At 42.7% G+C, this 27,283-nt stretch overlaps 1 protein-coding gene across 1 annotated transcript in view; it reads right to left on the bottom strand.

Moving 5' to 3' along the window:
• Positions 1-27,283, bottom strand: part of CSMD3 (CUB and Sushi multiple domains 3) — a 712,581-nt gene that overhangs the window by 415,473 nt on the left and 269,825 nt on the right. The window contains exon 5 of the mRNA XM_056854045.1: positions 22,574-22,781. Within this exon, the coding sequence (XP_056710023.1) occupies positions 22,574-22,781 (208 nt within the window). The remainder of the gene's footprint in view (positions 1-22,573; positions 22,782-27,283) is intronic.

Genomic DNA, 27,283 nt, shown 5'->3' with positions numbered 1-27,283 from the left:
ACTGGAATAAAGTCAGGATATATTAGATATGCCACTAGACATATAAATGGTAGTTTGGTGGGGCAAAAAGCAGAAAACATATTTTTAAAAAGTTGCATTTAGCTCATCCTCTTTGATTCTTAGGATCTAGTGACTTCCATACTCATTTTTATTGTGTGTATATAACAAATATATGCTTACTACTATTACCACTGCTACTACTATCAGTACTATACCCCTTCTGCCTGACTTCTGTCAGCAAAAGGGGACTTCAAGGCAGTGGTTTCCCCAAACTCAAGCCTGAACTAAGAAAAAGGGTTAAAGTTTGGAAAGAGTTTAATGCTCTTATTATAATTGACTGAATTTGACAAAACAAGACGGTAATGCCCAGGGTCAAACATCAAAAGTAACTAACACTCACTTCCCCAAAACAAGGTGTGAAAAAGACCTATGGAACTGATTGTAAGTTGGTTTGAGTCTCCCTTAAGTGGTAGAGAAAGTCAGCATATAAAAACCAACTCTTCTTCAAATTTTTACCTGCTCTCTATGCCAACCAAGGCCGGGCTGAGAATAGTGTGAATTCTGTATTTTTGTTGAGCTGTCAGCGTGAGTCACCTTAAGTCCTTCACAGAAGAAAAGGCAGGATAAAGTATGTCTTTAATAAAATAAAAGGATCCGGTGGACCCTTAGTCCTATTCACAGCTCCACGAAAGGTCAGGATTCTGAGGTCATGAAAGGTCTTGGCCTTCAGAGGCCAAGAAGAAAATGTCCTGGCAGAATTACAGTTTCCCTCTTTTCCCTTAGGATTTAGAGAGGAACAACAAAGAGTTGAGAAGACCAGAATGAGAGCAACTCCTTCCCAAGTTGATCTTCATCACTCACAAAGTCAGCTTCCCTTCAACAGCTTCACTTCTAATCAGGCTGAAAGGCAGGCAGCATCTCTTCAGAGGCAATCTCAGCTCTTTCTTTGTGGTTTTCTGACCAAGATGCAATCCTGAGGAAGGGAAGGGATTTTCATCCACTCATCCACTATTACGTCATAGAGGTTCTTCATGCCCACAAGATGGCAGCATTCTCAGAACTGCTATTTCTTAAAGGTTTAACACGTGCTGGCTAAGTAACTCCCCATAACTTTTGCCCTTCTGAAAATTAAACTCTGGAATCTCATATCAGTTAACCTTGTGCATATTTAGGGTTTTGTTTGTTTGTTTTGTTTTAAGAAATATATAGCACTGCTGACCAACAAATTGTATTCCACGATCATTTCAGACATTATGGATTTGCCCCAAGCCACCCTGAACCTCTACTTCTAGTTTGCTCTATTCCTCCTCCTGGTCTTGTAATCCATCTACAGGAGAGGTAAAACCCACATTTGGGTCTTGACTCCATTTAAAAAATGCTGGCCTATATTACTTCTAGCAGGACTGTTATGAGGAAGGACTAAGGGGCTCTGTAATATATATATATATATATATATATATATATACTTCTTCAAGGAAGGAGCCTTGAACGAAGGTTTGCCAGGGGAACTATCAGAGTAGCCTAGGAAAGAAACTTCAGAAATGGATCACAGCATTGTGGCTAGTGAGGGAGCCAAGGAAGTAACATGCAAGGTCTGTGGCATGTTTGTCTTTTTACCCGAGGGTAACATTAATTATACTTGCAGTAAGTATAAGTTGGTAGCCCTGCTGGAGGAGAAGATAAAGGGTCTTGAGGCATGCTTGTCCACACTCCATTTTTTAAAGCAAGGTGAAGAGTTCATGGACAGAACTCATGAAACTCTTTAGTGAGCAACAGGAGCAGGAGAACTTGGTGGGATGTCACTCATGATTGGAATATTAAGATTGAGGGGTACAACTTGTTTAAAAGGGATAGATTGATAAGCAAGGGGGGAGGAGTAGCACTGTATGTCAAAGATGTGTACACATGTGAAGAAGTACATGAATCTGAGCATGGTAGTGCAGTCAAGACTCTGAGCATGGTAGTGCAGTCAAGACTCTATGGGTAAACATAAAAGGAATAAGAAATAATTGTGATATTCTTGTGGGGGTCTGCTATTGACCGCCAAACCAGGCAGAGGACTTGGATGGGACGCTCCTAGACCAGATCACAAAGTTCTCAAAGAGATGGGACATGGTGGTCATGGGAGATTTTAATTACCCGGATATCTGTTGGAAGTCCAATGCTGCTAAAAATGCAAGATCCAATAAATTCCTGACTTGTCTTGCTGACAACTTCCTATTCCAGAAGGTGGACAGGGAAACAAGGGAGTCTGCTATCTTAGACTTGATTCTCACCAACAGGGAAGAACTGGTCGATGAGGTTAAAGTAGTAGGCACCCTGGGTAGTAGTGACCACGTACTCTTGAAATTTACAATCTTGGGGAGAGGAAAACCTGTACGTAGTCAGACATGTAGGTTGGACTTCAAAAGAGCAAATTTTAACAAACTTAAACTTATGCTAGGTAGAATCCCATGGTCAGAAATACTTAAGGAGAAGGGAGTTCGAGAAGGGTGGGCATTTCTTAAAAATAAAATACTGAAGGATCAGGGGAATGCAATCCCAAACCATTCCTATGAGAAGGAAAAATGGGAGGAGCCTAAAGAGGCCAGGGTGGCTCCATAAACAGCTTTTTAAAGAGTTGAGAAATAAAAAAGACTCATTTAGGAAGTGGAAGGAGGGCCTTATAACCAAAGATGAATATAAGCAAATAACTAGTGCTTGTAGGGAGAGTGTTAGGAAAGCTAAAGCTCAGTATGAACTTAGGCCAGCGAGAGATGCTAAACGCAACAAAAAAGGGTTATTTTCCTATGTACAGAGTAAGAGTAAGGACAAGGACAAGAGTAAGGACAAGGACAAGATAAGCCCATTGCGTGGACCAGAAAGTGAAATTGTAACAGGAGATGAAGAGAGGGCAGAACTTTAAATGAAACTTTAAATGAAACAAAATCCTCTGGGCCAGATGAATTGCACCCAAGGGTATTCAAAGAACTTTCAGATGTAATTTCAGAACCTCTGTCCATTATTTTTTGAAAAGTCTTGGCAAACAGGTGAGGTGCCAGAAGATTGGAGGCGAGCAAATGTTGTCCCCATCTTCAAGAAGGGGAAAAAGGAGGATCCGGGTAACTACCGACGCATCAGCTTGGCTTCTATACTAGGAAAAGTGTTCGAACAAATCATCAAACAGTCCGTCCTTGAGCATTTAGAAAGGATGGATCTGATCACTAAGAGCCAGCATGGGTTTCTCAAGAATAAGTCATGTCAGACTAATCTCCTTTTTTGAGAAAGTTACTACCTTGCTGGATCAGGGGAATGCTGTAGACATAGTTTATCTAGATTTCAGTAAGGCTTTTGATAAGGTTCCACATAGTATTCTAATTGACAAATTGGGAAAATGTGGGTTAGATCCTATTATTGTTAGATGGATCTGCAACTGGTTGACAGATCGTACCCAAAGAGTGCTAGTTAATGGTTCCTCGTCCACTTGGAGAGAAGTGACTAGTGGTGTTCCTCAGGGATCTGTGCTGTTCAACATCTTTATAAATGATTTGGATGAAGGAATAGAGGGGATGCTTATTAAATTTGCAGATGATACTAAATTGGGAGGGGTAGCCAATACAGTAGAAGACAGAGCCAAGATGCAGGATGATCTTGACAGGCTGGAGAAATGGGCTAGAACTAATAAAATGCACTTAAACAAAGACAAATGTAAAGTTCTGCATTTAGGTAGGAAAAATCAAATGCATAATTATAGGATGGGGGAGACTTGTTTGAGCAGTAGTGTGTGTGAAAAGGATATTGGGGTCTTAGTAGACCAAACACTGAACATGAGTCAGCAGTGTGATGCTGCAACTAAAAAGGCAAATGTAGTCTTGGGCTGCATCAACAGAAGTATAGTGTCCAGATCACATAAAGTGATGGTATCACTTTACTCTGCTCTGGTTAGACCTCAACTAGAGTACTGTGTTCAGTTTTTGGCACCACAATTTATGAAAGATGTAGACAAGCTGGAACGTGTCCAGAGAAGAGCAACAAAGATGGTGAAGGGTCTGGAGACCAAGTCCTATGAGGAAAGGTTGAAGGAGCTGGGTATGTTTAGCCTGAAGAGGAGAAGACTGAGAGGGAATATCATAACCATGTTCAAGTACTTGACGGGCTGGCCATCTTCTGGTCACTAGGGGTGTGGAAGGGGAAGGTAGTTGTGAATTTCCTGCATTGTGCAGGGGGTTGGACTTGATGGCCCTGGTGGACCCTTCCAACTCTATGATTCTATGTGAACATAAAAACACAAAGAAAACTCTGCTGAATCAGACCAGTGGTCCATCTAGTCCAGCCTCTTGTCATTGGTATTCAGAGGTTTACTCCCTCTGAATATGGAGGCTCGCTTTAGTCACTATGGCTAGTATCCACTGATGGGCCTGTCCTCCATTAATCTTAGGGTTGCCAACCTCCAAGTACCAGCTGGAGATCTCCTGCTATTACAAGTGATCCCCAGCCGATAGAGATCAGTTCACCTGGAGAAAATGGTCACTTTGGCAACTGGACTTTATGGCATTGAAGTCCCTCCCCTCCCCAAACCCCACCCAAATCAGGGTCCGCCCCAAAAACCTCCCACCAGTAGCAAAGAGGACCTGGCAACCCTAACAGATCTATCTAATCCCCTTTTAAAGCCATCTATGCCTGTGGCCATTGCTACATCCTCTGGCAGCGAATTCCACATTTTAATCGATACAAGTGGGCTCTGGTTTGTATTTTGATTGGGTTGAAGCTAGGATCTTCGGAGCTAATTGCTTTGGATGGGAAAATATTTAAAGTAATTTTGAAGTTTGTGTGTCTGCATGAAGAAGTTTAAAAGTTTAATCCCCACCCCCCCCCCCGGTTGGTGGCACGGTATTTTTTTTAAGGCACTGAGATCTGATATTCTTGTTTTGAATGTGGCTAATGTTAACACTACGCTGCTTTGGGATTGGGGTTTCGCTGACATTTTAACCTTGGTATTTGATTAAAATCAATTTTATTTGTTCACTGTATTTTTATGAATCATCTTGAGAACTCTGCTGAAATGTTTGATGTAAATGTTTTAAATATGCATACGTATGTGCTCACAAATCCATCCCAAAGCTTATTAGTGCCAATACCAACGATTGGAGAATGTGTTTTTGCAGAGCAAATAATTCAGCAACGGTCTAATGAGGATTTAAGGGAACAGGAGAGTTTCCTCTTCATGGGTTTTTCATTAAGGAATTAATTTTGTATTGGATTCACAGCTGTCCCCTTCATTGGGCAGATGTGATATTTGTCTTGGGCAGTGGCCCAGAAAAGGATATATAGCATCTAAATGTACTCAGCAGCTTTGGAGAATTAAATAACTGAGCCAACAATAAAAACATATGTACACAATAACTTAATTAGATGTTATAGGGTAACTATGGACAGCAAAAGAAAATCTTCCCAACACAAACCACTGAGAGAGTATAATGATGTCCTATTTATGGACACATTAAGGCACTGCCCTTTAACCATTTCTCAAGAAGGATAGTGTAATGTTATGTAATCATTAGGCATGTGAATTCAGATACAAATTAAAAGTCGATGGGAATCTATTTTAACTAATGAGCACTGGAACATTAACATTGTGCTATAACAAGGTAAAGTTATGAATCCCTTGCATTCTGATGCCTTGCTAATTCTGTTTTGTTTAGTGAAGGGCGGTGGGGGGGATGATTGAATGGAAACGGATGTAACAGACAGACATCTCGACTAACTAGTAGAGTGTATGATCAACCTTGAAGCCAAAGAGGAATGCACTCGTAGATTTCCATGCACAATATTTCCACCCTGTACTGAATTGCCACATAGTGCTTTTTGGATCCCATAAAAGATGCCTAGATCGATCTTGCCAATACTTAGAATCCTGAATAGCCTAGACTAGCTTGAGCTTGTCAGAGCCTGGAAGTTAAGTTGGATCATCCATGGTTAGTATTTGGATAGGAGACCACCAAGGAAGACCAGGGTTGCTATGCAGAGGAAGGCAATGACAAATGCCTCTGTTCATCTCTTGCCTTGAAAACCCCATAAGGGGTCACCATAAGTCAGTTGCAACTTGACAGCACTTAACTATTATCCCATACTACCTCCTCAAGAGATGATCAGTTGCATCCAAAATTTGGTTTCCATTCTTGGAAGGCACTTCCATCAATAGTATGGAAAGATTCATCAACGGTATGGAAAGACTTGAAGGGCTGTCATATAGAGGATGGTGCCGAGTTGTTTTCTGTTGCCCCAGAAGGTTAGACCAGAACCAACGGGTTGAAATTAAATCAAAAGAGTTTCCGGCTAGACATTAGGAAGAATTTTCAAACAGAGCGGTTCCTCAGTGGAACAGGCTTCCTCGGGAGGTGGTAAGCTCTCCTTCCCTGAAGGTTTTTAAAAAGAGGTTAGATGGCCACCTGTCAGCAATGCTGAGTCTATAACCTTAGGCAGATGATGAGAGGGAGACCATCTTGGCCATCTTCTGGGCATGGAGTAGGGGTCACTGGGGTGTGTGTGTGAGGGGGGCAGGTAGTTGTGAATTTCCTGCACTGTGCAGGGGGTTGGACTAGATGACCCTGGTGGACCCTTCGAACTCTATGATTCTGATTCTACCTGCCCTCACCCACTGTAGCCCAGTGAGTCTCCCAGAGTGGTCTCCCGTTCCCAAGAGTAGCATTTTAAGGAGCTCAGTGGGCTGATCCACCAGTCTGGATCAAACCCTATGTCTTTACAAGCCATTGCTTTGGAATTGTTAAGCTGCGTGTAAGGCTGATTGTGTGCCTGCATTTTAGGGGGTGAAAAAAACCCCACAAGTTCTGAGTCAATTGTGTGTTATTACTTGTAGTTCTTGGGGTGCCACATGCCTTCCTGTGTCCGCTGTGCAAGCAAATTTTTAATTGCTTGTAAAATGTGGACCATCTGATTGTTTTGGCATGGAGGATCCCTGGGTTGAGGGATCCAGACATCATTCGATTGGCTGGAATAAAAAAGTTATAGTCAGAACTGTATTTGCCCATTTAAGCCAAGGGAAACAAAGAACTGGAACACATGCAATACTGCAAATAAAGAGAAATAATAAAATTAGTAACAAATTAACAACAATCCAGAGATGTATTTAAACTTTGTGTCATGGTTAAATTTTACTGTCTCTCTCCATATGGCCTGTTTTTATTTTCATGTTTACCCTCCGGTGGTTGTGGATATTAAATTAGAGCCTGGTCCTGATGCCTTGTTTTCTTGAATGACAGGTTCTAAAATTCTCATCCACAGTGAGGAATACATGTAGAGAAACATTATACATATCTGAATATATGTGTGGATTTTCAATTCTGACACGTTTCCCAGGTACATTCCTAGAATAAGGGAAACTCAACCTGTACAACATTTAACAGCCCATTCCTGACCTCTGAGGATGAAAGTTCTCAGGACAAAAAGGGTCTGAGCCAGCGTTGAGGCCCCCTGTGCTGGCGCCCGAGCTACATACACCATGCTGAGTGGCCCCAATGCCAGCAGGGAGACCCAGAGGCTAGTCTCCCAGCGCTGCCCAAGGACGCCGGCTGGGCCTTCTGTTGGCATCCCACTGGTGCAAAGCCCTGTGCCAGCATCCCATGGGGCATTCCTGGGGCATTTTGGGGGCGGAGCTGCTGATAGGCAGCTTCCTGTCCCCTTTCGGCCTGGCACACCAGTGGGGAGAACGGAGTTGCTGTGCCTGCTTTTTTGCAGGTGCAGCATCACTGTTCTCAATGGGACAAAAAGGCCCATTAAAAAAAAATAAAAAGCCTTTTAAAGGCTTTTTAAAGCTTTTCGGCAGCCGGGGAACGGCTTCGGAGGTGCCGCAACGGTGCCTCGGTCATGCCGTCCCCAGCCACCAAAAGCTCAGGAATGGGCTGTAAACCCAATCCCCTCCAGATTTTTTTCCCCAGTGGTTTTAATCAATTTTCCTAAGTGGTACTGGTAAGGGAGAAAGATCCAGATTAACCAAATGAACCGAAACTGCACAGCCCTCCATGCAAAATCTAGAAATTAAAACAAAGCAAAAACCAGAACAAGCATTGGTTCCACGATGGAAAACAGATGGGCTGATTTGGGACGCTACCGTTGGGGGAGATGTGTGGATGAGGAGAATTTGAGAATAATCCCTACATTTATCGTGTTCTTATTGTAAGGATCAAAATAATTTTGCCAACGGAACAGCTATATTGGGTATGGAGCACTCCAAGTTTATTCTCTTGGCTTCCTTCGAAAATTAAAAGGCTGCCCTTGAAAATAAGCAAACTGTTCAGGGACACCTCCACAGGAGGCTGATGGTTAGCTTCATGCAGCTGCCAATAAATCAGGCTGCAAAGTAGTGATCCATGTTACTGCATTTTAACCTCTCCAGTCTTTGGAACTGACTGTCTCTAAGCCCATCATTTCCAGTTTCATTTATCCAGTGCAACTAAAATAAAGCATGAGAAGGAAGAAAACAGCCTAGTTCCTATGAGAAGAAAGGCTGCAGAAAGTTAAATTTATTGTCTTAAAACTTTTTTTAAAAGACAATTAGTTATTTAGGAAGACTGTACAGAAACCTCTTGAGAATTAAAAAAAATATGCATAATTTGAAACAGTTGTTAACAGCAGGAGGTAATCAGCAATGAGTAGTTTGATTGCCACTGTCATCTATTAAAGAAATTGTTTTATCCTTTAAAAAGGTAAGGTCAAATAGCAACCCTGCCAACTGTTTGCTAACTCACGTAAGGATGTACAAAACTACCTTTTTTGTTGTGGTTTTCTTTTGTTTTCATGAGTTGTTGTAAGCCTTGGTAAAATTTCCCATTGCCATTCCTGATGTTCCTGATTTTGTTCATTTTATACCATTTCAATGCACTTTTATGTCATTTTACATTAAACATTTTGACATTGTTCAGTTGAAGAACTACTGCAACTGAACAATTAATTCAATCATCCCCAAAAGCAAACTTCTGCCTAGCAGCAGTATCAAGCTCTCAGGTAGTAAGACTGAGAAAGATACTTACACTTTGGAGATGTCATCATTCAGTGATCAAGAATGAATTGTTTCCTGCTGCTCCTAGGATTGTATGCAAACCATACACACTCACCTAAAACCCATGCTTTTCAAGTCAGGCTTTGGAGACATCACAGCAAACTATGGTTATCACAATACATATGCATAGGGTTGCCAACCTCCAGGTAGCACCTGGAGCTCTCTTGCTACTACAGTTGATCTCCAGACGACCAAGGTCACTTCCCTTGGAGAAAATGGCAGCGGGGGGGGGGGACTCTATGGCATTATATCGTGCTGAGGTCCCTCTCCCCCCAAAAAAATCCTGCCCTCCTCAGGCTCCACCCCCAAAATCTCCAGGTATTTCCCCAGCCAGAGCTGGCAACCCTACATACAGAATGGAATTCATCAAGGAGAAGAAAGGAGGGAGGGGAAAGAGGGAGCACTTGCGTCCAAAGCACATTCTACAGCTCCACAGTTTAGAGACTGGGCTGACACTAGGGTTGCCAACCTCCAGGTAATGTCTATAAAAAAAAGTAGGTGTACTGATCTATAATTAAGCAACCCTAAGGAAATGATCTCAGTACACAGCCACAATTTATATCACTCTTTAGTATAGTCTTTTTCAAAATATTTTCTTTATCTTACCCTTTAGCTTAAGACAAAGGACTTAGTCATTCTTTCGAACTGCAATAATGCAGTCAGTCTGAAGAAGCAAGTTGCACGCAACGCGAGACAACCGGGATCTTGTAACATCAGTGTGTGCTATATATGATTTATGGATGGTTGTAATATTCAATACATAGCCACTTCAGCCAGATGAGAGATATCGGCAGTAACGAGTTTCTACCAAAGTGATTGGATCACTCTACATCAGCTGACCGCGGAAGTAGTGCTGCAATTGGCACGGAGCGGGTCGTAGCGATACCCACAACACCGCTTACTTTCGAGTAAAAGGAATTGCTGCCGGCGTTTGGACTTTTCCGGGGGGTGCTCATCATTGTTAAAAGGTTCTGATTAGTGATGTTATGTAGTGAAGCTTCACGGTAAATCTGACTTGTATTCAGAACTTATAACTTCGTTGTTGTACATGTGGTTATAATAAGCTAAAGGGTAAGATAAAGAAAATATTTTGAAAAAGACTATACTAAAGAGTGATATAAATTGTGGCTGTGTACTGAGATCATTTCCTTAGGGTTGCTTAACCTCCAGGTCATAGCTGGAGATCTCCTGCTATTACAACTGATCTCTAGCCGATAGAGACCAGTTCCCCTGGAGAAAATGGCCGCTTTGGCAATTGGACTCTATGGCATTGAAGTCCCTCCCCTCCCCCAAACCCCACCCTCCTCAGGCTTTGCCCCAAAAAATCTCCTGCCGGTGGTGAAGAGGGACTTGGCAACCCTAGCTGACACTATTTCATTTTTTTAAAATCTGTCAATCAAAGCCTCCCAAGGTGGCTAATATGAACTGGGCCAAAATAAGGCACTTCTTTATGTCCTTAGAATATCTTCCCTTTTATTTCCATGTATTCCAATACACACTGCCGAAGCAGTAGTATGGAACGTTCCTCTGCAAACATAGCCTTAGGCTTTCGTCTTACTTCTATACAGAGCAGTTTATAGGTTTCGTCCCATGCAATGTTTCCAAGGACTTCTGACAGTGGATCAGGATATTTTAAATTCAAAGCTGAACTCTCTCCCCTCTTCCTCCACCATTATATCAGAAATCTTAGACTACAGCTGCTGTGATAAATATTTCTTGTCTCTATTGTGCAGGCGTTGGTTTTCTTTTATTTTTTACGCCTGCATCAGAACTATAATACATTAATTCTATTTTCTTATTAAGAAAGTTGCCCTTAATTATAATTATCTCTCTGCAAAAGAAAAGTGCAACAGCTGCATCTATTCTGGGAATGGCTCCCCAGACAATGTAATTAAGTTAGATTGGTCGGGAGCTGTCTGTCTAGATTTGAAAGATGCTAAACATAAGTAGTATCTTAATTTCATATGTTTATAATGGGATGGGTTCAGCTACTGTTGGGTACAGCCATAAGTAAGCAAACTATACTACAACTGCTCTAAGCCATATTCTTAAACCTCTTGAAATACGCCCAGAACTACACAAAATGACATGTACGGCCAGTAGAATTATGGTTGTTCAGTATTTGCATTCACACACACACACAGGCATACCAAGTGGGAAAATATTTTTAGCCATTACAATGCCCTTATGTATAGGGTTTCCAGCTCCGGGCCGGGAAATACCTGGAGATTTTGGGGGTGGAGCCTGAGAAGGGTGGGGTTTGGAGAGGGGAGGGACTTCAAAGCCATAGAGTCTAATTGTCAAAGCAGCCATTTTCTCCAGGTGAACTGATCTCTATCGCCTGGACATCAGTTGTAATAGCGAGAGATCTCCAGCCACCACCTGGAGGTTGGCAACCCTACTTATGTATAAAAGCTGAGAAATATGGTTGCATTCTTCTACTAGTAGCCAAACAGAAGATTAATTTGACACAAGAGCCTTGTTTCAACATTTCTTGTGTCCATGGCTTTGCCCACAGGTCAGCATTGGCTTATGGGGGAGTTATCAACCAAGGTAAGATTCCATGGAGATGCCAGTTGTATTAAGTGGCATCTTTATGTGAGGAGTAGCTGCTACAGTTTTTATGCTCACAGTGGTCCTTTCTCATAGTGCCATGTTCACAACAATTGTGTTAAGTATGTTTTCTGCCTCACACTCATATAGGTGATCAGATGGTGCTGAAAAGTACCTGAACTCAGCCAATGCCACACAGAATAGTTGCCTCAACTCTGCCTAGCTTTCTCCTAAATCCAAGACTGCTCCCAGACATGAAGAAGAAGAAGAAGAAGAAGAAAAGGGGGAGGAGAAGTAGTAGTTGGTTTTTTATGCCGATTTTCTCTACCTTTTAAGGAGAATCAAACCAGCTTACAATCTCCTTCCCTTCCTCTCCCTATAACAGATACTTTGTGAGGTAGGTGAGGCTGAGAGCTCTAAGAGAACTGTGACTAGCCCCAGGTCACCCAACTGACTTCATGTGCAGGAGGGGAGAATCAAACCTGGTTCTCCAGATTAGAGTCCACCATTCTTAATCACTATACCACACTGGCTCTAGGTAAGTGGCCAATATTACATTTTACAAGCTAAAGATGTTTTGCCAGTTGTGCCCTTTCTTGGGTAGGATTAATCAGGTCACACATACCCTGTGACTGCTAGGTTGGACTACCCTAATGCATTCTGTAGGGGTCTGCCTTTGAAAAGTGTTCAGAAACTTCAGCTGGCTCAGAATACGCTGCAGAGTTGCTGTATTACTGAAATACAAATCAACTGCATTGGCTTCCACTTAATTTGCAGACCGAATTCAAGGTGATGGCTGTGAACTTTAAAGCTGCCAGCAGTTTGCTATATGAGCAGTTGCAGTTACATATAGTTAGAAACTTGGATTAAGGGATTAGTGCAGGGGCGGGGAACCTTTTTTCCACCAAGGGCCATTTGGATATTTATAACATCATTCGTGGGCCATACAAAATTGTCGCCACTTCCGCCCCCAGCCCTCTTGTAGTACAGAGGGAATACGTTTCTCCATGGCCCAGGTGGGAAAGGGTTAGCACAATTTCTTGGGCGGTCCTAGCAGCTCCATAGCTAATGACTCTTCTGCAAGGGCGGGGGGAAAGGTTCCTTTTCTAGGCAAAACAAACTCACATCCACCTTGAATAGAGGCTATTCCTGTCCGCGGGAGGGGCCCGATCGCCAGTCTTAGATCCTTCTGAGCTAGAGATCTGCCAGGACCCACAAAGGGCCAGACTGAATGATTTTGCGGGCCTTAAATGGCCCCCGGGCCTGACATTCCTCACAAAAAGTGGATGTTTAAGAAGAAAAGAGAAAGCGGGTTCCTACTACATATTAGAAGAGAATTCCCTATACAAGGATAATCTCTTGTCAAAGAGGGTTTGAAAAAACTAATTGACCTAAGATTGCCAGGTCCCTCATTGGCACCAGTGGGAGGTTTTTAGGGCAGAGCCTGAGGAGGGTGGGATTTGTGGAGGGGAGGGACTTCCATGCCATAGAGTCCAATTGCCAAAGGGGCCATTTTCTCCAGGTGAACTGATCTCTATAGGCTGGAGATCAGTTGTAACAGCAGGAGATCTCCGGCTAGTACCTGAAGGCTGGCAACCCTAGACCAGAGGTTAAGGTGAGTTAAAAGAGATGTGTGTACACACACACACAAGAGCAAACTACACAAAGGTATGATTATTGGAAACTACGGAATTCTAAGGACACCTTCTGTCTTGTGGTGGTATCCTAACGGATATCACTGCTTCCCAGAGGAAACAAAGGTCACACATTACAAAGCAGTGTTAAAGGTAAAGCTAAAGGTCTCCTGTGCAAGCACCGGGTCATTCCTGACCCATGGGGTGACATCCCGACGTTTACTAGGCAGACTTCGTTTACGGGGTGGTTTGCCAGTGCCTTCCCCAGTCATCTTCCCTTTACCCCCAGCAAGATGGGTACTCGTTTTACCGACCTCGGAAGGATGGAAGGCTGAGTCAACCTTGAGCCGGCGACCTGAAACCGACTTCCGTCGGGATCGAACTCAGATCGTGAGCAGACCTTTTGCCTGCAGTACTGCAGCTTACCACTCTGCGCCACGGTTAGGTGTTATTAGGGCTGTATGTCTGTGTTAATTATAAGATGGCACATGACAACGTTTTTTTAATTGACAATTTGGTTAGGCCTGAGGCAAGACCTTTATTTTTTTCTTCCGGGAGTGGACATTATTAAAAGGTTTTCCTGCATCGTCACTCTCCCTGACCCTCTTCTTTAATTTCTACAGGTCTGAATTTACGAATAATAATTTTAAGTATGTCACATCTCATTGTCTTTAAAAGTACAGATTTATTTCAGAACCAAAATATGGATGCTGCTGCCTAATTATTCACTTTGAAAATGTTCTTCAAGTATAAACATCTGACAAATGCAAGCATTCAAAGCCAGCCCTGGTTTGTAAAATTAACTAGCTTACAATTACTTCTTCCCACTTTGCCATGGGGAAAAGTCTGGCTTCTGGAGCCCCATGGGAAGGTCGATCTTATGGTTACTTCCCACATCATTATCCCCCAGCAATGGTGTAGAAAGAAGCCACATGTGACCAACTCCTGCAATGCTGTGATAACATATGAAACGGCCTTTAGAAGTGTTTATAAAAAGATTAAACAAATTCATGAAGGATAGGTATAAGAACAGCAGTTAAGCACAGCCAGAACACAAAGAACTATGTTACCAGTTCCATGTACTCAAGGGAGCTGGGGGCTTGACTTTTTCAAACAGCACCCCCCCCCATCCAAATGACAAACCTCTTTTGAAAGTAAGAAGAGTTACAAAATTAATTTGAGAATATAACATATTGAAAACTGTTCATAGTTCAGACATTTTAAAAGCCTTACCAAGGGTTTCATCCAACCTTCAAATTTGCAAAACCAAGTTTTCCGAGCTCAGTGTGGAAGAGTGAAAAAGAGGATAAAATGGAAGAGATGAGAATGGTGTAAGCCGTTTGGGAACTGTGTTGCAGAGAAAGGTTAAATAAAATAAAATGAAGAGTTAAAATGCATTTGTACTCAGTGCCAAGGGGATGCTTACAATCCACCACCACTGGTCTAAAAATGATACACTGTTTTGAGTACATTATATATGAATGTGGTCATCAACTTTCAACAATTGTTATGCCATGGCAGCATTTTTCTAGATATAGCATAAGAGTCAAGATTTTTTCCCATCAAAATGCAGCTTATTCATGGTGACCCCATAGGGTTTTCAAGGTGGTCTACCATTGCCTGCCCCTGCATACCAACCCTGGACTTCCTCGGTGGTCTCCCATCCAAATTCTGACCAGCTTAGCTTCTGAGATCTGACAAGACTGGACTAGCATGGGCTATCCATGTCAGGGCAGACCCAAGCTAGACTTTTTTCCCCCATGGGTTTGCCACAGGGACTTACAGCTGTAAGTCTCTGTGGCAACATGAGTAAAAAGCACAGACAGACCCGATTCTGATTGGGACAATGAAGCGGAGGAGAATAGAGGCTCCTCCCTTCCCCACTGTGCCCTTTTTGACATCTGAAATGGCCTATGGCCCTGTCAAAATCCACCCATTGGTGCTTTTTACACATGAGTAGTAACAGGGACTTACAGCTGCCCCACTGCAACCTCATGAAAGGCTTTAAGAGGGGAAGGCTTTAAGAGGGGAGTGGACATGTTCATGGAGGATAGGGCTGTTCATGGCTTCTAGTAAAAATGGATTCTAGTCATGATGCATACCTATTCTCTCCAGGATCAGAGGAGCATGCCTAATATATTGGGTGCTGTGGAACACAGGCAGGACAATGCTGCTGCAGTCATCTTGTTTGTGGGCTTCCCAGAGGCACCTGGTTGTCCACTGTGTGAACAGACTGCTCTACTTGATGGACCTTGGTCTGATCCAGCATGGACTTTCTTATGTTCTTACTTTCTAAAAAAATAGCATCTAGCTTGGCTTTGAGAGCTTGAACTATGAATCAGGAAGTCTTTTGTTATATACAGAGCCCATTAATGCAGAAGTTATTTCCCGAAAACTCACAGTAACTAAGAAGTCAGTGTCTCTCTATAGATCTGAGAGTCACTGACGGAAAAGTAAGATTTAAAGGAACACCACATCACATCCCTGGTTTAACTCATAGCCACTTATGCGGTGCTTCACCCATGGATAGTAGCAAGTGTGTGCCTAGGGTTGCCAACCTCCAGGTAATAGCAGAACATCTCCTGCTGTTGCAACTGATCTCCAGCCAATAGAGATCAGTTCACCTGGAGAAAATGGTAGCATTGGCCACTGGACTCTATGGCATTGAAGTCCCTCCCCTCCCCAAACCCTGTCCTCCTCAGACTCCACCCCCCAAATCTCCTGCCAGTGGTGAAGAGGGACCTGGCAACCCTATGCGTGCCTCACTAAAGCAGAATGTTTTCTGTGATCATTGCACCATCATGTAAAGACGGACATTTTGTAATGTTTTATCTTCGTACAAACCAAACAACACAGCAGGGGGGGACGATGTAAAAGAACTGAAGGAATAGGAAGCTGTGAAAAACACCTGTTGTGATACTGGAATAAGCTGTAGAAAATCTCCTACTTAAACCCAGGGTCAGTTCCACATCATGAATCAAGTAGCTACTTGGGGCATCAAATCAATGGGTTGGCACAGGAGGAGGTGACCCCTGCATGATTACGTTGCAAAGTGGCTTCTTCTGCACCCTGCCATATACTTAGTGGGTAGAATGCAAGGAGGCGCAAAGGGCTTTGCTGCCCAGCTTGGGGGCCACAGGCACAGGAGGAGGGTGCTTGGGGGTGACAGAATGCCCCCCCCCCGCTTAAATCCAAACAAGAAAGCTATTGTACGCAGCACAGAGTGAAACAATAAGAACTCCGATCAGGGAAAATCCACTTATCCCTAACAGAAGAGTTTATTTCTGCAGATCAACAGTGATGAATGGCATTAGAAAGAGACTGCTGTTGTAGAGCCTTGGGAAGTGGTAGAACTGATCAGTATATGAAGTTTATTTGATGAGCCAGGAGGAACGAAAAGACTAATGGCATGAGAGCACATATTCCTGTTTGCTCTTATTACAGCATTGAAGTATGGAGACAGAGGAGGTTACAAATGCAGAACTAAACAAAAATACCATTTTGTCCACTCACAGTTGCCCAGGAAGCTCACATAATGAATCAAGCTTATGGAGGTGGCATTAAGACTTAATATTTCTAAAAGGATTAGTTACAGGATAGATTTAAAATAGATTAGGCTTTCATTATTGATACGTGACATTTTGAACAGGCTGCTTGCATGCCATTTATCAATTACAAATCAGTGCCAGGACTTGGTCACCCTGTCCAGGATGGAGCTGCTCTCCCCCTGAAAAAGCAGGTAGGTAGCTTGAGAGTGCTGCTGGATCCTGGCCTACTGTTGAAGATTCAGGTATCCTCTAAGACACATAGGTCATTTATGCATGGGTATTTCACTCATGTTTGCCCCCGATCTGTCTCGGTTGTTCCTTGGAGTTATGCATGAGTTTTCCGTCCATTAGAGATGACCTTGCTGCCAGCCCTCACAAATCCCGGGACTTCCGTTCCTCTGTTAACCCGATTCTTCCATCTCCCCTGGGCTCAGCCCGGGTGAAATCCCCATGCATAAGGCAAAGTGCAGGACATGCAAGCTTGGTTTCTCCCACAGCCAATTACAAAGCAGTGTAAAGATGTGGGGATTCAAATGCTTCCTTGGAGCTCTTTCTGAGCAGAAGAAAGGCTTTTTAAAACCAAGACTTGGATTTCTCTCCATTGCTCTGTTTTTTGTTTTTTTGTTCTTCAAATGCTTTTTTATGCAGCAATTGGATTGAGGGGGTGTTCTCTCACAGTAAGCTCTACAAAGTAAGCCAATTACAAAGCAGCATTTCAAGGGCTGGGGACTTGATTTGAGCTTGGAGACTGCTGGTGCATATGTTCCCAACAGGAAAGTGCGGGTCCAGAAAGTGCTGAACCTCAGGTAAAACTCCCATGCATAAACGACCATAGTGGACTAGATGGCCAGTATAGCCCCTTCCAACTCTATGGTTCTAGGGTTCTATATGATAACCATGGGGCTACCTTTGAAAACCATCCAGAAGTTTCAGTTAGTCCATAAGCACCAGTCAAGGGGTTGGCTGCCAGGACTGTATCACCTGCCCTGAGTAGGTTCCATTCAAAGTGTGGTCTGTTATCTTTAAGAGCCTAAACAGTTTGGGGGCAGGGTACTTGGAGTACCATCACATTGTCCAACCCACAAGTTAAGATCCTCTTTGCAAATCCTGGTCTCTGTGTCCCCTGGTCCCTGTGCCCCCACCTGCAAAGATGAGGCAGGTGGCAACCAGAGACAGGGATTTTTTCAGTGGTGTCACCTCACCTTTAGAATGATCTCCTCCTTGAGGCTCCTGACACCTACCTTACTCTCTTTTAGGATCAGGACACAGCATTCATTTTTTGCCTAGGCTTTTAACTAAGGTGTTCTCTCTTTTCTCACTGGTCTAGCAATCTAAGAAAGAGAAGGGGGAGGAGGAGGAATAATAGAATCATAGAGTTGGAAGGGACCACCAGGGTCATCTAGTCCTACCCCCTCCACAATGCAGGAAATTCACAGCTACCTCCACACACACACACTCAGGAAGAAGAAGAAGAAGAAGAAGAAGAAGAAGAAGAAGAAGAAGGAGAAGAAGGAGAAGAAGAAGAGCTGGTTTTTCTCTATCACTTAAAGAAGAATCAAACCGGTTTACAATCACCTTCCCTTCCCCTCCCCACAACAGACACCTTGTGAGGTAGGTGGGGCTGAGAGAGCTCTAAGAGAGCTGTGACTAGCCCAAGGTCACCCAGCTGGCTTCATGTAAAGGAGTGGGGAAACAAAGCATGTTCACCAGATTAGCATCCGCCGCTCATGTGGACGAGTAGGGAATCAAACCCAGTTCTCCAGATAAGAGTCTACCGCTCCAGACCACTGCTCTTAACCACTACACCATGCTGGCTCTCCTGGAAAATGTTTTATTAGACGAAGCAAAGACTATATGGTACTCAGGTAGTTATTAACTGTATTTTACTGAATCAAATCAATGGACTAAATGTGGACAGACTGATACTGAGTTTCAGAATCAGGAGCTACATGCCATCCTACGGAAGGTCATTAGGAGCTGACATGGCCCATTTTAGGGCCACAGATAATAAAAAAGCACTAAGTGTGTGTCTCTGTACTTCATGGATGGTGTGAAATCTGACCTTTTCTGATGGAGGGTGGGAGAATATATGCATTCTATGTACATTCTGTGAAATTTACTGTTGGTCTTGACATTCTCTTGAATGTATATGTAGCATACCCTTAGTCCAAAAGAGATTCGTATTTTTTATTGTACATCACAATAAACATGAAAACATGTGGTACACAGATTAACTTCCCTACTATGTGTTGTGATTCTGAGAAAATTTTATGTATATGCAAAACTATCTTGGCTGGTCAGGAGCAGAACCTGGGAGAATCTGAAGGATCAGGAGAAGTGTAAGTCCAGACTGAATAGGTCGTGGGATTAGAAGAATGTAACTGTTTAGGACTGTACTGCAAGACATTCACCAGTAAAACTGAGAACGTGTGCATGCATGCATTCTGCCTTTCAGTTTGATAGGCAAACTTTTATCTGAATTATTTGGAGAAGGGAGGTCTTGGATATTTAAGCGGATGGGTATAGTACCACATCACTGTCTTTTAAGACAAAAGATGCTGCAGCTAAATGAAGCTTAAGACAGAGACTCAAGAGCATTACTGTCTGGACAAAACTCTATAACCTTCCTTCTAGTTTTAATAGAATTTTAGAAGATAAGTTCCAGCAGCCTCCTAAAGTAAGATAACGTAAGAGTATGCTGGGTTTAGCCTTTGATATAGAGAATTTTGTGAAGATATAATCAACACAGCTATTAGGAGCTGAATCTCCATACTATTCTAAAGGGATAAAAAGCATTAACATAATAAATCTAATTAACAAATCTCTGCTAATTAAGTTTTGTAGATCTCTTTTTTCCAAGCATATGGAGAGGTGCTTTTGCATAACCAAGCACATCAATCTAATTCCACAATATGAATGACAGGCTCAGGAAGGAGTGCTCCTTCAATCTGCTCTTTGAAATTAGCAATTATTAAATTAGCATTTTTAATGCTGTACTTTATTTTATAGTTTGCACTTAGGTAACGGCAGCATTTCCATCTTTATATGTTTACTCGGGGCCTGTCATTTAAACATGAAGTTTTTGCATCCAAGAGGAGAGAAAATGAACAAAACAAAAATGAAGTGTGTGTGTGTGTGTGTGTGAGTATACCCATCAAGTCACAGCTGACTTAGGGTTTTAAAGGCAAGAGATGTTCAGAGGTGGTTTGCCATTGCTTGCCTCTGCATCATACCCATATGACATATGCAACTACTGGTATAGTTATATTGCCATTATGATTAGCTGTATTAAACCATAATTCAATATACTGGAAAAACAGATAGATCATGATGGGAAGCCGTGTTAGTCTGTCACTAGCAGTAGAAAAGAGTAGGAGTCCAGTAGCACCTTAAAGACTAACAACATTTCTGGCAGGGTATGAGCTTTCGTGACCCACAGCTCACTTCTTCAGATACAGCTAGAATGTCAATAAGACATCTTAATGGAATCAGAGAATTCAACATGATCTGTGAGGGGGGAGGGAACAGCTCATGGACACCTGAAGCTGCTTTATACTGAATCAGATCAATGGTCCATCAAGGTCTGTATTGTTTACTCTGGTCGTGCCTTTCCAAAGTTCTTCATATCATCTGTAACCAATCACTTTAATGGGAGATGCTTTCTGCTTGCAATACAGGTTTTCTACCATTGAGGCACTGCCCCTCCCCAGCAATGGCCTCTTCCTTTAGCATTCTACATGTTCAAAAAGCAAAACCAAAGCCAACCTACCCTTTGTAGGAGAAAAATGATGCCACACTAGACAGCCATATTTTTTATAAATGGAACATCAGCCTTTGCCATCCTTTCACAAGGAGCAGGATGGGGATTTGAAGGGAGGGTCAGAACCCAGATGAGTTAACTGTGCTTCTAGAGTTTATGGCAAACTGCAGGCATAAATCTTTGAGGCATTAGCACTGACAGAGGGCAAGACAAGAAAAACAGAGCATATTCATATCTGAGAAATTTCAGATTAGGATCCCCCCCCTACAAATAAAACACATTGTGAACTTCTGAAATATCCATATAAGCAATTTTGGCACCTCATCCCTGTAAAATACACTTGCATGCAAACAATCAGGACCCTGATTAAAGGGTTTTGAAGATAGAAGCCACTAAAAATATTCCAGCTCAATATGAGGCACTGGCATATATTTTGTACTATACAGTCCTAGCTTGGAGCAGCCCCCAAGCCATGATCACATCAGCTAAACCACACAAAATCATTTCCAGTTCAACAGGGGCAGAAATGGTAAATTTGTCAATTATGCATTCAGTTTATATAAAAAAATATAGTCAATAACATTTAAAATGTAGAATATTCTGAAAAACACAGATCCATCGAGGACAGCGACATACCAAAGCAGGTTTATAGAATTGTAGAATCACAGAATTGGAAGGGACCACCAGAGTAATCTAGTCCAACCCCCTGCACAATGCAGGAAATTCACAACTACCTCCCCACACACACACACACCCAGTGACCCCTACTCCATGCCCTGAAGATGGCCAAGATACCCTTCCTCTCATGATCTGCTTAAGGTCACAGAATCAGCATTGCTGACAGATGGCCATCTAACTTCTTCTTAAAAACCTCCAGGGAAGGAGAGCTTACCATCTCCCGAGGAAGCCTGTTCCACTGAGGAACTATCCATACCAAAATGAGGAACTGTGGATGCTGACAGATGCTACACATTCAGCTCTTGTGTCTAATTTTGCATCTAGCGCTATAAGTACTGGGGTTTTTGTAAAATGGTAAAATTTCAGCGGTAAGCTGTTTGGGAGGTAGAGTGGGGAAGTTGGACTGAGCCCCCCCCCCTTACTTCTCCATCCCTGCCTAATGGGTGGAATGTTAGCTTTTTGAAAAAAGCACTCTCCGTGATCTATCGGGTCAGGATGAACACGTACAGACAAAGTCAATCTAATTAATTCTTCTTGATGGTTTCTTACTGATGGAAGTAATTCTCAGTTAATTACGTTTCCAAGTCTGTTGTTTTCCCTATCATACGAAGAGGGTTTTTGCATAATGGAGTACAACAAACTGCTGGGCAGAATTCATTATCACCCCATGCCATGCTCCCAAAGGCCTGCACCCACATGCCCATTTCGGACTAACAGCACTTGCACTGAATATTATTTGAGGAAACCAAGATTCTTACTATAAAGGATCCTGGAGAAGAGGCATGACCTTCTCATGAGGTATGACCATCATGGGCCACGTAGCTCTCTTCACCCAAATACAGTTGTCATTAAATTTTGCTGTTTGTTCAAACTAAGGATTTTGAAGGCAGTTAAAAATAATTTTGAGAAGATTCTCCCATTTTTCTTGAAGTGCGATTGGTGGTGGTGGAAAGTCCCATCAAGTCAAAGCTGACTTGTGGTGACCGCATAGGGTTTTCAAGGCAATAGGCATTCAGAAGTGTTTTGTCATTCCCTACCTCTGCGTAGCAACCCTAGACTTCCTTGGTGGTATCCCATCCAAATACTAACCAGAACCAACCCTTCCTAGCTTCTGAGATCTCATGAGATCCGACTAGCTTGAGCCAGGTCAGGGCTGAAGCCAGACTGGCCCACAATAAATTGTTCTTATATTTCACCTAAAGTGACATTCAAAACAAAGTTAGAAGTGTCTGTCCGGATGAAATGCCTGCAGGAACTGTAAGGGTAAGATAATGGAACTTTGATAAGATTAAATGACACTTTGGGAGCAGGAATTTCACAGAACCTTACAAACAATGTCACTCACCATATTGTGGGTGGTTCTGAACCTTCTATTTCCAAGTAATCATATTTCTCTTCCATTTGAAAATCCGTAAATATGAGTGAAATTGTGTCTCCGGGCTCAGCCACAACGGTCCACGTGCAGTCTGCATTATTGTGGTATTCGTTAGGAAAATTCGGGCTAGAGACGACGCCACTGGATCCCCTCATGGTCCCTCCACATGCATCCTCCGCTGTTAAAGAGAAACATAAGAGGGGGGAACCATAAATAATAAATAAATAGCCATAAATAAGAACCAATGCTTAACTATAGAAATACTTCCTGTTTAATTAAAATCATTAAAAAAAAAAAAAAAAAAAAAAACACTGCATGATTAACTCAAAAGCATCCCTGAAAGATTTCCAGGCCACCAGATAGCTACAATTTGCAAAACAGGTTGCCAAAGGCAGGCTAATTACTAGAAAAGTCAGACAATGGGACATCGCTAAATTTACAACTAGGGGGATGGAATTTACTTCATAAATGAGATCAGGATTATGGCATGAAGCTAGTCAAGCTGCAATGAAGTCAGAAAAGTGCCTCTTCTGCCTTGGATTTGGGGGAGGAAACACTTTCCGTTGCACTCAGAAATGCAAATCTGCACTTGCAGAATACAAAATGCATTTTCTAGTATTTTTTTTTTGTGTGTGTGTGTTCTAACAAAAGTAGACATCCAAAATTCCATCACTTCTGGCTTGCTTTCCCCTATTTAGTCTGCTATTTTTCTACTATTACTCTGTTCTACTGTGTTACTCCACTGTTTCTAGGGATCAAACGAGACATAACAATGTCCACAAGTCCGATCTATGGGTTCCGCTGCCTTTTAAAATTGATTTAAAAATTATACGAAGGCCGCATCAGGATCAGGCAAACAACACCTCCCCATGCCTTTTCATATGCCAAAACAACCTCAGAGGTAGGGAGCAGCTAATTTGGCACTTGAAAAGGGGAAGGGGGGAAAAACCACCTCATCCCGTTGCACGGTGTGCCCAATCAGGATCAGGTCCTACAGTGGGGTTGCCAACCTCTAGGTAATGTGCAGCAAGCTAACTTGTGTTGTGATACCGATAGAGATCAGATCACCTGGAGAAAATGGCCGCTTTGGCCATTGGACTCTATGGTATTGAAGTCCCTCCCCTCTCCAAACCCTGCCTTCCTCAGGCTCCACCCCAAAAACCTCCCACCAGTGGCAAAGAGGGACCTGGCAACCCTATCCTAGAGGCAGTTTTAAATCACTTTAAAATCGTGATGGCCTCCATAGGTCTGACCTGAGGATGCTGACATTGGTCTTAGATTCAACCATTCAATGTGTATAGTGGATGCAAATGTGGGCACAGGTAGGAATGCAGACTCCCCCCCTTTTTTAAATTCACAGTTGCAATTAGTCAAACTGCCTTGTTCACCCACAAACTTAGCACATAAGGTAGGATGGCCGAAATAACTGTTGTGTGGCATTGGGACGAAGACTGCCGATTGAAATATATCAAAGGTATGTTAAGTGCTGGACAGTCACTTGGGAAAGAATGGTTGTTGGGCTGCACAGATACAGACAGACCATTGGCATGAATATAGTTTAACCGGCTTTGCAGATCACACGGAGGAATTTTCTGAAATTCTGCCACTGGAATAAAGTCCCTTGTAAGCAACACCTCTGCTTCAATGTCTTCAAGTGGTCCTTTAGAAAATCAATAGATTCCTATAGTAATTGGGACAAAAACAATGCATCTCTATAGTCATGCTCTGTCATTCCTTTTAGGATCCCCTGGTTGAAGATCTGGACTTTATTAGGAAGGTAATGGAAATTTGGTCAGCCTCCATTTGTCCGTTCCCATCCTCATCTATTAAATATTACACTCTAATCTACTAGTGTTCCAATGAATAGTTTATGGTTATTATCTTGAATGTCATGTCCCTGGCATTATCATGCTTCTGCCTTTTATAACAGAGACATTTTTAAATGAGGATACTTTTCAAACAGAGCACATACTTCAAAAGGTGGTTATGGAAAGGGATGTATGCTTCATTTTATAATTAATTCAGGGTTGTGACCTCAGGCTTTAAAGGTGTTTATTATCAGTGGTTTGAATCCCCAACTTTAAAAAGAAAAACAGAATAAATATTTCATCAATCAAATGCAAACAATTATATGGCTACTGGGGAGGGGCCATGGCTCAGTGGTAGAGCATCTGCTTGGCATGCAGAAGGTCCCAGGTTCAATCCTTGGCTTCTCCAGTTAAAGGGACTAGGCAGGTAGGTGATGTGAAAGACCTCTGCCTGAGACCCTGGAGAGCCACTGCCTGTCTGAGTAGACAATACTGACTTTGATGGACCAAGGGTCTGATTCAGTAGAAGGCAGCTTCATGTGTTCATGTGCTGGGCTTAATTTCTGCTTTTAGAGGTGCCAGGAATTCCACATTGTGTGTGAATGTATATCGTATACATTCTTAAATTGGCAAATGTATATGGGCACCACAATTTATATGTATATGGGCACCACAATTGTATATGGGCAGCACAATTGCATTCCAATCTGTGTCCACATTTGCATCCACTATACACATTATATGGGCACCACAATTTAAGAAGGATGTAGACAAACTGGAACGTGTCCAGAGGAGGGCAACAAAAATGGCTGGGGAGGGCGGGGTAGACATTTAATAAAATGGTGATGATGATGATGATGATGATGATGATGACGGCGACAACGATGATGATGATGTCAAATACAACACATGTACAGTTGAATGTTTGATTTAAACCCCATATTTATCCTGGAACTGGTCCTCAGGTTCACAGGTAAAGTGAATGTTTGTTAGCTCTTTTCTTACAGATTTACGTATGCAGGATGCACATGCTTTCGCTGTAATATGTGAATGGGGCTGAAGTTAAAAACTAATGCCTCATAATATTGTACATATTTTAAGTTGATTGTGACGGTTTAAAAGTAGCAACCCTATGCAGTTACTCCAGTCTATTGATTTCAAGGGGATTAGGCTGGAGTAACTTTTCCTAGGGGTGTACTGTGGCTCCATTACACCTCAATGGATTCAGCTACAGTATAGAAAGCACAATGGAAAAAAAATAGCAATACAAATTCAACTGCAGCAATTATTTAACATGGTTCATCCTGTAGGTGATTGCTTAAATAAGAAAACACGCACGTACGCTGAAACACAAAAAAACGCCGGGAACTTAAAATGGTGCCCTCCAGAATATGATTTCTGATTATCACTTCCCCCAGAAGCTACATACAGGACTTGACCTATTCAGGATAGACTTTCTCTCAACCAAATTACAGTGATTGCTGGGTCAGCAGAGTGTGGGTTTTTTTACCCCTTCAGCTAAAAATGTATCAGCCAGTGTCTACTTTTGTCTACTGAAGTTCATGGCTATGTACATTCAGAGTGAAAGGTAGAAAACACAGTATTGCAACAGGCTAGGCAATATTAGTAGGGTTGCCAACCTCCAGGTACTAGCTGGAGATCTCCTGCTATTACAACTGATCTCCAGCCGATAGTTCACCTGGAGGAAATGGCCACATGGGCTATTGGACCCAATGGCATTGAAGTGACATGACAAAGAACAGCTCTGATTGGCTATCTTCATGTACTATCTTTCGCCTTAGGGAGGAAAAGGGCCATAACCCCAGAACAATTATACTTCAAGCTGAATATTGAATAACAACATTGAAGCAATCCATCAAAGGGGCTCATCCTGGCAATCGTGTTCACATTAAGCTTCTCAGCATTCTTAGCAAAGTTGGCCAAATGTTTGGATACTTAAAACTGGTAACTGGAGCAGTGAACGGGCAAGATGGATCGTTCTACAAACCTGAAAAGAGGTCCAGGTTTGCAGGAAAATGTGAAATATTTTTTTTAAAAAAGTTTTAAAAACTGAATATGATAAAAGGAGTGCCTGCAGCTTTAAGTAATGGATTCCCTCAGTAGTTGCTGCTAGGCAACCACGGCATTCCAGGCTTCAGTTTCTATGACTAAAATGTAGGGGGTGGGGCAGGGCCCTTTCCAGGCCTATTTTGGCCTTTGAGGGGAGGCACCTTGGGGCCAGGCCTGACAGATGCAAGTTGGGAAATTCCTGGAGGTTTTGTGACTGAGTCTGAGGAGGGCAGGGTTGGGGGAAAGCCATAGAGTCTGCCTGCCAAAGCAGTCATTTTCTCCAGGGAATCAGATCTCTGTTGACTGGAGTTCAGTTGTAATTCTGGGGGATCTCCAGATTCCATCTCTAGGTTGGCAACCCTAGGCCTGGCAACGATCTCTGAATGACTTGATATCACCCGACTCTACTAGGCTTGCATGCTTGCTACAGCTCAACAGAAGCCATGCTATGAAATACCTCAGAAAGGTATAATAGCATAGACTCCACCCTTCCAAAACAGTCATTTCCTCCAGGGGAACTAGGATTACGAACCTCCAGATGGGGGCTGGAGATCACCCGGAATTAAAACTGTTCTCCAGATGACAGAGATCAGTTCCCCTGGAGAAAATGGCTCCTTTGGAAGGTGGTGTTTATGGCATTATAGCCTGCTGATCCAAATGTCCAGGAATTGCCCAGCCTGGAGCTGGCAACCCTAAATGGAACTAATCTCTGTAGTTGAGAGATCCATTGGGATTCTGGGAGAGCTGCTGCCACCACTGCTGCTGCAGTGAGGGGGAAAGTAGGTGGGCAGGTGGGAGAAGA

This window comes from Euleptes europaea, chromosome 8 (genome assembly GCF_029931775.1).
Source record: "Euleptes europaea isolate rEulEur1 chromosome 8, rEulEur1.hap1, whole genome shotgun sequence".
Lineage (NCBI taxonomy): Eukaryota > Metazoa > Chordata > Lepidosauria > Squamata > Sphaerodactylidae > Euleptes > Euleptes europaea.
Note: the sequence above shows the minus strand (reverse complement) of the source record. Positions and strands in the feature narration are given on the sequence as shown.